Below are 11,336 nucleotides of genomic sequence, written 5' to 3' on the forward strand. Positions count from 1 at the left end.
TACAATAGACAATTGTAACAAAATAGTATTTGTGCAGCTAAACATATCTAAACATAGAAGAGAAGAGGTACAGTAAAACTAAGGTAAGTCCCACAATCCCATAATTTTATGTGGTCTCTTCTTGACCGAAACATTGTTATGCAGCTCATGACTGTATATTTAAATTTAGTAACTGCCAGATGTGTTGTTTTGCATTTCCTTTTTTTTTTTTGGAGACAGAATCTTGCTCTGTCACCCAGGCTGAAAGGTTGGAGTGCAGTGGCTCCATCCAGGCTCATTGCAACCTCCCCCTCCTAGGTTCAAGCAATTCTCTTGCCTCCATGCACCCTAGTAGCTGGGATTATAGGTGCCTGCCATCATGCCTGGCTAATTTTTGTATTTTTAGTGGAGACAGGGTTTTTTATCATGTTGGCTAGTCTGGTCTTGAGCTCCTGACACAGGAGATCCACACACCTCAGCCTCCCAAAGTGCTGGGATTACAGGCATGAGCCATAGCGGCGACCTGTTCTGCATTCCTATGAGCAATTTAGGAGAGTTCCAGTTGCTGTGATTCGTCATTGGCACTTGCTATTGTCAGGTTAAATTTTTTTTTAAATTATTCTAATAGGTGTTTAGTGTGGTTTTAATTTCCATTTCCCTAATTTGAGCATCTTTCCATTTGCCCATTTACCTTTTGTATATCTTGTTTGGTGAAATGTCTGTCAAATCTTTTGTCCATTAAACAAAATTGGGCACTTTTTCTATTAAGTTTTGAGTATTCCATATATTTTAGGTCTAAGCTATTTATTCATTATGTGACTTGCAAATATTTTCTTCTAATCTTTGGTTACTCTTTTCATTCTCTTAATAGTGTTTTTTTTTTTTTTGAGATGGAGTTTTACTCTTTTCACCCAGGTTGGAGTGTGGTGGCGTGATCTTGGCTCACTCAATCTCCACCCTCTGGTTTCAAGCAATTCTCCTGCCTCAGCCTCCTGAGTAGCCGGGATTATAGGTGCATGCCACCCCACTTGGATAATTTTTGTATTTTAGTAGAGACAGGGTTTCACCATGTTGGCCAGGCTGGTCTTGAGCTCCTGACCTTGTGATCTGCCCACCTCGGCCTCTCAAAGTGCTGGGATTACAGGTATGAGCCATAGTGCCCGGCCAACAGTGTCTTTCAAAGAGCAGACGTTCTCATGATGAAGTCCAATTCTATATTTTTTTTCTTTTATACATCATGCTTTTGTTGTATCTGAGGAATCTTTGGCAGGATGTGATGGCTCAGGCCTGTAATCTCAGCACTGTAGGAGGGCAAGGAGGGCGGATTATTTGAGATCAGGAGTTCAAGCCAGCCTGGCCAACATGGTGAAACCCTGCCTGTACTAAAAATACAAAAATTAGCTGGGCATGGTGGTGCACACCTGTAATGCCAGCTACTAGGAGTAAGGAGTTGGGGTGGAGGTGGTGGGGTTGATGCAGGAGAATTACTTGAACTCAGTAGGTGGAGACTGCCATGAGCTGAGATTGTGCCACTACACTCCAGCCTGGGCAACAGAGGGAGACTGTCTCAAAAAAGAAAAAAAGCAAGCATCTTTGCCTAACCAAAGGTCACAAAATTTTCTCCTTCCTTCATCTGGATTTTATAGTTTTAGGTTTTTTGTTTAGGACTGTGAGCTATTGAATTATTTTTGTATAAGATGTAAGGTATGGCTCAAGGTTCAGTTTTTTGCATGTGGGTGTCCCAATTGTTCCAGCATCATTTGTTGAAAAGATTGTCATTTCTCAATTAAACTGCCTTGGTACTTTCGTTAAAAATCCATTATGGCTCACGCCTGTAGTCCCAGCACTTTGGGAGGCTGAGGCAGATGTATCACCTGAGGTCAGAGGCTTGAGACCAGCCTGGCCAACATGGCGAATTCTAAAAATACAAAAATCAGCCGGGCGTGGTGGCACATTCCTGTAATCTCAGCTCCTTGGGAGGCCGAGGCAGGAGAATTGCTTGAACCCAAGAAGCAGAGTTTGCAGTGAGCCAAGATTGCACCATTGCACTCCAACCTGGACGACAGAGTGAGATTCCATCTCAAAAAAAAAGGGAATAGGTAGTGGGAGCCATACCGATAAAACTATAATTCCCCTCCTCACATATCTTCAGTAAATGGCATTGGAGAAGGATTATATTGTTTAATGCTGTATCTACAACTTAAGTGAAATGTTTTTGTCGTTAGTATTTCTCTGGACTACTTGTTACTGCCTCTCTTGTCTGGTCCTTTTTTGTGACACACCTAGAACAGGTCTGAGAACTTACTGCTTGACTCTACATAATACTGCCATTCAGAGCCTGAGAATCTTTTTTCTGCTACTGCTTTTTTTTCCTTTTGCTCCCTGTACGCAGGGGTGTGTGTCATAGGGCAGGCCGAGTTTCAGTAAGCTCCTAATGTGGATATTGGAAACCCCACCTGCCTGCCAAGTCCTTTTGGCTGTGAGCAAAGTGTATGCTTGGTATTTGTCATTCCTTTGCAGCAGTAGAGCTGCAGGAATGCTGCATGGCTTGTTGGAAGTTGCTTGGTGCCCTTGAGTGAAGTGTGTATGAGGGTGTGTGTAGAGAGGTAAGGGTCTTACAGTCTGTGTGGGAGATATGGGATACTTTCTGGTGTCATGTTAATCATCAGGCAGTATGTTAATCATCAGCATACTGCCTCCTTATGACTAGCACTGTAATAAGGGCTTTTGGAACAGAATAATAAAATATATGATTAAGTCATAGTTTAATAGTCAAACATTTCTAGCTCTGCCACTTACCAGCGTTGAATTGGGCAAGTTAATGTCTTTAAGCCTGACTTTACTTTTCTGTAAAATTGAACTATTAATAGCTATCTGATAGGACTGCTGTAAATATTAAATAAAGAATGTAAGTATTGTGTTTAGCACATGCCTGACTCTAGGTACTATTTCATTTCATGTAGTCATATTATGACAGGTACAATATAAAACAGAAAGTAATAAAAACAGAATAATGTGATAGTACAGTGTATAATCAAATACTTTAATTGTGACATGTAGATTATAAATAGTCTGAGAATTTACAGAAGGGAAAGAACAGTCTTATGCAACCATTTAATATTCCTGTACCTCAATTTTTCCACTGGACATGCTGTAGACAATGCTAGGTGATCTCCCAGAGAATGATTAAGATGTTGAAGCTTTTTTGCGTTTTTAGATGGTGCATATGATGGTGGGAAGGAAGGGAAAAGACTGAGGAACTGTTAGAAACCAAATTTAACACTTAACATTAAAAATTTTTTTCTTATGTAGATGGACATGGCAGCCTTATAGGAAAACTTAAAGCAGGAGATGTGGTGGTTTCCTTCCAGGGAACATACTTGTTTTAGTATTACTCTCTGTTGCCTCACTGGCATTTTAATTAGTTGAAAACTCAAGTTGGTCAGTGGATTGCCTCTGATTGTGAGCCCTTGGATATAATCTGGAGATTAAGTGATTTGTAACCCAAATTATCTCTCTGATCCTCTGGCAAAAATCAAACAGAGAAACAGGGCAGGAGAAGATTTAGTTCTCTTGGACTGCGTGTTAAGGACATGTGGTTTACTCACCATCAGTGTTTCTCTGGATAGAACATCTTTACTCAGAACAGATCTTAGAGACTGCTAACATGGGCTTCCCACCTTTAAGCAGGTTTTCATAACCATATACATGGAAAACACCTTTTAAAGAGTGCTTTATTCACAAGGTCCAAAAGAAACTCTTTCAGTTCCTAGTTTGTTTGTGCTTACTTGGTGATTTGTTTTGTGTTAGCTTGGAAAGTTTGTATTTGGTTTTTATTTCTATCCAGATCAACTTTCTTCTGCTTCAAGTAAATTTCAGAGAATTTTCCCCTGAAATTACATAAGGCTGTTCATACCTTTTTTTTCCCACCTCTTTAGTTTGAGTGTCTTTCTTTTTTGTTACTTATTTTTTCTTTTTTTGGCATTGTTTGCCAAGATTTCAAGTTTATAGTGAGAGGTGAGGCAACGTTGATTTTGGCAGAACAGTCCAAAGCCAGTAGAGTCATTAAGTGACGCAAGCTTTTGATTTTTTTTCTTTCTGTTAAAGCTCTCTGACACAGTTGGCTATTCTAGTCCCAGAAGAAAGAAGAGAGACTTGCTGAAGATCCGGATGGGACAATAGAAGTTTAGGGGCGCATTAAAAAGAAGCAGCAAGAGCATCAACAAAAACGTCAGATGATTCAAGCAGGCTTCTTGGCCTTGTGGAACTTTTTGCAGTTGCTCAGAATTTGTTTTTGGTTCAGAGGATGATGGGACAAGGCAATAGAGAACAAGGAGGGTTATGTGGGATTCTTGTTTATCTGTTTGCCTCTCCTTCCAGTTGGAAAATCTTCAGTCCATAAGAAGCATTATCAACAAGGCTGAAAGATACATCTTACCCTGATCCTGGATGCCGTTGGAGTTGAGGATTACATCCACTTTACCAGGACTTTATGGAGGCCATTCAAGAAAAATAGAAGGAAGCAATACTTAAGGCTTTTTCTGTTAACATTAGTCCTATGCCATGTTACATTTTGGACATTGTTTGAAACAAGTGAGGGAGGGCTCTGTCATCTGGATCTAGGAGGATACCTGAGTCCCTTGAACTACACAGGTGATATTTGGAAGGTGGTAAACTCAAAATCTTCCAACATAAATTCACTGAATTCTGGATTCCCTTCCTTTTTAGAACTTTAGCAGACAGAAATTACCTGCCAAAAAAGGCACAAAAGCTTCTCCCTTTTTTTCAGGCTAAATGTGAACAATAATGTCTTGGAAGAGAAATTATTTTTCAGGGGGTCGGGGTAGTGTACAAGGGATGTTTGCTCCTCGAAGCTCAACCTCCATAGCCCCCAGCAAAGGCCTCAGCAATGAGCCAGGGCAAAACAGCTGCTTCCTCAACAGTGCCCTGCAGGTAAGGGTAATTTCTTTTTGGTGATCTATGACTTTTAATTGCTGATGCTGTATTTCTGACAACTCTTTTTAAATAAAATTCTTGACAGTCTCTGCTTGAGATTAGTAACCTGAGATCATTTTTACATTTATCTGTGTGATCTTAGGCAAGTCACTTTATCTCTTTGAATCTCAATTGCCTCATTTGTAAAAAGAGGGATTAATAATGATAAGAGAAAAAATAATAACTGTAACTACTATTTATATGCCTAAAGGGAGGTAAATGGACCAGGTGATCTTTCTATTTAATCAGCTTTTTTCCTGAGCAATCTCTACTGGTTCCTATTTTTCTTTTCTTTTTTTCGAGACAGTCTTGCTCTGTTGATCAGGCTGGAGTGTAGTGGCACAATCACAGCTTATTGTACCTTGACCTCCAGGGCTCAGGTGATCCTTCTGCCTCTGCCTCCTGAGAAGCTGGGACCACCGATGATCTTGGCTCCCTACAACCTCTGCCTCTTGGGTTCAAGCAGTTCTCGTGCCTTAGCCACCCAAGTAGTTGGAATTACAGGTGTGCACCCCCATGCCTGGCTAATTTTTGTATTTTTAGTAAAGACAAGATTTTTACCATGTTGGCCAGGTTAGTCTCGAACACCTGGCCTCAAACCCCAATGTGCTGGGGTTACAGGTGTGAGCCACCTGGCCTGTTTTCTGTTTTTCCTTTTGAGAGCAAGGTGTGTTATCAACCTAGTTGCTTTTCTCTAGTATAGAAGCAAAATTCTTTCCACAAGTCAAAGACTTTAAGGTATGTTAATCTCATCTCTTAATATTCAGGCTTTTGGCCCACACATTGAATGGAGTTTAGTCTTTGTCCAATTTATCTCCTCCCTTTGAGCTCTCCTGTCTTGGCTCATAACTGGTATCTAGTCATATACATTTGAACAGAACTAGGGGAAAGTAAATTCCCTTAATGTGATTATCTTCCCTACATTTTCCCTTTTACTGTTGCTTGCCACCTGAGTGGTCTTAGAATCCCAAAGCTTTCTATCTGTCTGTCTGCTCTTCCCAGTCGGGCCCATAGCATGTTAAGTTCATCCCTCTTGGCCTAACTTTCAAGTAATTTCTTTCCCTTCTTTTCTGCTCTTCAGTTTAAAAGTAAATAAAATTTGCCACCCAAGATAATTATACTTGGGTAAAATATTAGCTGGACTCCTCAGATGTTGTGAGAAAATGGGTTGCTATGAGAGAAGACAAGATATTTAGTATAAAGAACAATGGTCTTGGGCATTAGGAGGAGACCTGGGTTCTAGTTTTAGCCATTCTGTAGACTAGTCTTATGACCTTGTACAGATAATAGTGTCTGAGTTTCCTCATTCATAATACAAGAATGTTGCCAAGCTTATCTAGGTAATAAAAGTTTCATGGTCTTTTTCAGTTTTTATTTATTTATTTTTGAGATGGAGTCTCACTCTGTCACCCAGGCTGGAGTGCAGTGGCGGGATCTCAGCTCACTGCCACCTCCGCCTCTCGGGTTCAAGGGATTCTCCTGTCTTAGCCTCCTCAGTAGCTAGGATTACAGGCTGTGCATCACCACGGCTGGGTAATTTTTGTGCTTTAAGTAGAGATGGAGTTTTGCCATGTTGGCTGGGCTGGTCTAGAATTCCTGACCCCAGGTGATCCACCCATCTTGGCCTCCCAAAGTGCTGAGATTATAGGCACTAGCCACTGTGCCCAGCCTCTTTCTCAGTTTTTAAGTTTTTATTTGAAAACAATCCTAAAAAATTCTCTGCTGGCAAGCCTATAGAAAAAAATTTAAGTACTTTCCCTAATTATTACCACAGATTTCATGTAGTTGGTGGGGTTGGTTAGGTTTTTGTCCTGGATGATGCATATTCGTTTCCTTTCTTTCTCTTTTCTCTCTTTTCTTTTCTTTCCTTCCTTCTTTTCTTCTTTTTTTTGGCAGGGGTCTCACTCTGTCGCCTGGGCTGGAGTAGAGTGGTGCAGTCATAGCTCACTGCAGCCTTAACCTGCTAGGCACAAGCGAGCCTGCCACCTCAGCTTGCCTAGTAGCTAAGACTACAGACATGTGCCACCACACCTGGCTAATTTTTTTTTTAATTGTTTGTAGAGAGGCCGGGCGTGGTGGCTCACGCCTGTAATCCAAGCACTTTGGATACCAAGGCGGGCGGATCACCTGAGGTCGGGAGTTCAGGACCAGCCTTACCAACATGGTGAAACCCCATCTTTAAAAAACTAAAAAATTTTTTAAAAAATTATTTGTATAGAGAGGTTCTCACTGTAATTGCCTAGGCTGGTCTTGAACTCCTGGGCTCAAATGATCTCCCTCCCTTGGCCTCCCAAAGTGCTAGGATTATAGGCATGAGTCACCACACCTGGCCACATATTAGGTTTTTAAATTACTTTTTATCCCGATAATACTTTTGTGATTTACAAGCAGGCAAAATAAGGCATTAGTATAAATTTGTATGTTTACCCCCTTCTTGGCCATAGTCCCATTTTTATAATTGTTTTTTTCTATATTGTCTGTTTATATTGTCAGTTGAAACTATACAATTTATGATTTTCCATTCTAATTTCCAGTGCCATATATAATACATTGCACACACACACACACATTTCTATATCCATACTTAATGATTGAAGCATTGATGGTTTTAGAGTCCCTATTACAATCATGTTACATGTTGAAAATAATTGTTGCTATGAGCTAATATTCTAACTTTTGGTATCAAAATTGTTTTTGCTACAGATGAGTTGAACCTATAACATTTGATATAAAAAGGTGTTACTGACTTCGGATCATAGCCAGTTTCAAAGAACTTTTAGTGTGTGTATCTTGAGACATAAGTAAGAAGTAGTTCCAGAAGTATGCTGTGATCTGGGGCTCCAGAAAGTATCTTTTTTATATATTATGACATTAAATGTTTTCCTAGCAAGGGGGAGCTCCCTAAGGCATTATGCTATATATTTCTTTTCTTTTTTTTTTTTTTTTTTGGTTTAATAAAGTTTTTTTTTTCCAAATGTACGGTTGGTTGGACCTATTCATGCATCTTTACCAGCAGCTGGAGCTTCTCCACCCTTGGTATTTCTAGTGTAAATTACTTGAGCTATGTGCTTTAAAACCAGTTTGATAAGTCCTTTGCCAAGGAATTCCTGAATGGCTGCCCTGGCCAGGAAGCCTTGAATCTTCAGTTTCTCAGAGACCACAGCTGGGGTTATAAGTTTATAGTTGGGAACTTCCTTGCAGAGTTTGTCATAGGTAGCTTTGTCAAACAAGACTAAGTTATTGAGCTTGTCCCAAACTTTGCCTTTGGACCACTTCTTTTTGACCTTGCCCCCAGATTTGTTCACTGGGTCTTTGTCTTTCTTGGCTGACTTTCCAGCGTCTTTCTTCTTTTTGTCATCCTTGGGCAGCATTGGGAAGCTTAGAGAGCAGCAGCGACCGTGCTAAGTGCAACCGTGCTAAGATGTGAGAGTAAAAAAAAAGCACATCATTTCTTGTCATGTCTTCTTAGGCTCCTCTTAGCTGTGATATTTTCTCATAATGTCCACGTATTTGATGATCTTTGACAGTTTTGAGGAGTACTGATCAAGTTTTTTTTTAATATCCCCCTCGCCTATTGGAATTTGTCTGATGCTTTTCTCATGATTAGACTAGGGTAGTGGGTTTTGGGGAGGAAGACTACAAAAGTGTAGTGCCATTCTCAACACATCACGTCAAGGGTATATACTGTAACATGATTTATCACTCAATATCATATATTTTTTTCATTTCAGCAAAAGTATAGAAATCATTATTTTTTACCCAGTTTACTTAAGGAGGTCACACTTCTTTTAGAAATGTCTAAAAATTGAGAGTTCTAACCAAGACAAAATTCCACACTGCAGTTCCCATTTCTTTTATTTTTATTTTTTTTAATTTTAATTTTTTTATTCTTTGAGACAGAGTCTCAGTCTGTTGCCCAGGCTGGAGTGTAATGGTGCAATCTTGGTTCACTGCAACCTCTGCCTCCCAGGTTCAAATGATTCTCCAGCCTCAGCCTCCTGAGTGGCTGGGACTGGAGGTGCCTGCCACCACACCTGGCTAATTTTTGTATTTTTAGTAGAGACAGGGTTTCACCATGTTGGCCAGGATGGTCTTGATCTCTTGACCTCGTGATCCGCCTGCCTTGTCCTCCCAAAGTGCTAGAATTACAGGCGTGAGCCACTGTGCCCGGCCTACATTTCTAATATAAGCTTTAAACTCTTCTTGCTTTTCTTATGGACAATTAAAATAAATCCTTATTATTCAGCTTTAACCTGTAAATTTCCTCTTCAGGATCACATTTAATGTATGTCATGTCATATTTTCACTGAATTACTTTCACTTTATGTTCAAATGAATATATTTCCCAGAATATGACCATTTATTTTTCTTGTTAGATACCTCAGCTTTTTTCACATTTGTTTTAATATACTGTACTAGAATGAAGTTTCGCTTAGGAATACAGATATCTTCTGCAGTCATTACCTATGTTTGCATGAGCTCTTCACTTTAAAATTAAATGATGGCTTTTTATAGAATAATGAAGTATTTTTCATTTCTCACCAGGTTTTGTGGCACTTGGATATCTTCCGACGTAGCTTTAGGCAGCTTACAACTCACAAGTGCATGGGAGATTCCTGCATCTTTTGTGCTCTCAAGGTAACTACTTCCAATTAGTTTCTTCTCACTACCATTGGGTTACCAAATGGTCAACATCAAGGTGGTTTGGTTAATCAGGATGGTGCTGAAGAATTTGTTACTGAATTATCTACATGTGGTTTAGTGTAAAAATGGACATGATTGGTTTGCTTGCTTCAAAGAATTGGTACTCGGCATGGGTATACTCTTTTACTGAACCTTTTTTGCTTATGCAATTCTATTTGTTGTGATAGGATATTATGCAAGTATACTTCTACTTTTTTTTTGGGGGGGGGGGATGGGGCCTCACTGTCACCCAGGCTGGAGTGCACTGGTGCAATCTCGGCTCACTGCAACCTCTGCCACCTGGGTTCAAGCAATTCTCCTGTCTCAGCTTCCTGAGTAGCTGGGATTATAGGCACATGCCACAATGCCTGCTTAATTTTTTTTTTTTTTTTAAGACAGAGTCTCATTCCATCGCCAGGTGCCAGGCTGGAGTGCATTGGCACGATCTTGGCTCATTGCAACCGCCGCCTCCCTGGTTCAAGCAATTCTCCTGCCTTAGTCTTCCAAGTAGCTGGTACTACAGGCACACGCCACCACACCTAGCTAATTTTTATATTTTAGTAGAGACGGGGTTTCACTATGTTGGCCAGGATGGTCTTGATCGCTTTACCTCGTGATCTGCCCGCCTAGGCCTCCCAAAGTGCTGGGATTACAGGCGTAAGCCACTGCGTCCAGCCAATTTTTATATTTTTAGTAGAGACGGGGTTTTGCCATTTTGGCCAGGCTGGTCTCAAACTCCTGACTTCAGGTGATCTACCTACCTCAGCCTCCCAAAGTGGTGGGATTACAGGCGTGAGCCACCGCGCCCAGCCTGCTTCTGCTTTGAGTATTTATTTGAAAGGCTAATTCTAAATTTTCAATTTAAATGAAGCAACTAGGTGTTTTTAGGGAATTAATTTTGTTTGTTAAAGCTAAGTTTAGCAATAAACTCTTCCTATTGATAAACGCCAGTACAACAGATGACAGGTGGCACATACCTGTAATCCCAGCCTTTGGGAGGTCAAGGTGGGAGGATCACTTGAGCCTAAGAGTTAAAAGCTGCAGTGAGTTGTCATTACACCACTGCACTCCAGCCTGGGCAAGAGTGATACCCTGGCTCAAAGAAAAGAAAAAAAAGGAAAGAAAAGAGAAAAATGTCAGTACTAAAATTTTCCTATTCCCTAGTTTCCCATTACTACATTTACTTGATTCTTTTATATTAGCCCTCTACCCCATGTATTGTTTAGCTTCAAGTTTTTCATTTCTGTTTTTTTCTTCCTCACCTGTCTCCAAGTTTTTCATTTCTGAATATAATGAAACCAGAGATTTCTTTAGAGCAAAGAAAATGGCCTAAAGTGAGAGATTTGCAACCTGGAGATTTTAGGTATGTTGTTAAAGAGAAAGAACTATGATGTGTAAAGGGATAATTCCAACATGTAGTTTCCCTGTATTTTCTTGGTCCAGATATATAATGGATTATTTGTATGTGGATGAGTCTGTCTAATTTCTGAGTAAGCTTCTACAGTCATTTTTGTTTTCATAAAGTCTGAATTCTTAGTTTGTTACAGGGTTGCTTGGATGTGATTGTTATATGTGTAATTTTTAATAGTTGCTGTTACATCCTGAAATAGAAATTGTGACTAAAACTTTAGGAGATTTTCCCAGTTTTATATATATATATATATATATATATATATATA

General features: G+C 39.9%; 1 protein-coding gene and 1 long non-coding RNA gene across 2 annotated transcripts in view; one reads left to right on the forward strand and one right to left on the reverse strand.

The window, feature by feature from the left end:
* The window catches only part of LOC108296941, a 21,660-nt gene extending 12,048 nt beyond the window's left edge, over window positions 1-9,612 (forward strand). Inside the window, exons 2-3 of the long non-coding RNA XR_001822040.2 lie at window positions 4,087-4,932; window positions 9,520-9,612. This is a non-coding gene — a long non-coding RNA (uncharacterized LOC108296941). The remainder of the gene's footprint in view (window positions 1-4,086; window positions 4,933-9,519) is intronic.
* Window positions 7,926-8,362, reverse strand: LOC108296940 (40S ribosomal protein S25-like). Its single transcript, XM_037735229.1, has one exon. It carries the CDS (start codon window positions 8,343-8,345, stop codon window positions 7,971-7,973), a length of 375 nt encoding a protein of 124 aa, XP_037591157.1. The 5' UTR covers window positions 8,346-8,362; the 3' UTR covers window positions 7,926-7,970.
* Window positions 9,613-11,336: the final 1,724 nt, after the last annotated feature.

This window comes from Cebus imitator, unplaced genomic scaffold, assembly GCF_001604975.1.
Source record: "Cebus imitator isolate Cc_AM_T3 unplaced genomic scaffold, Cebus_imitator-1.0 Scaffold755, whole genome shotgun sequence".
Taxonomy (NCBI): domain Eukaryota; kingdom Metazoa; phylum Chordata; class Mammalia; order Primates; family Cebidae; genus Cebus; species Cebus imitator.

Excerpts from the sequence above, each read along its gene's own strand:
- LOC108296940 (XM_037735229.1), bottom strand. The coding sequence starts at position 8,345 with ATGCTGCCCAAGGATGACAAAAAGAAGAAAGACGCTGGAAAGTCAGCC.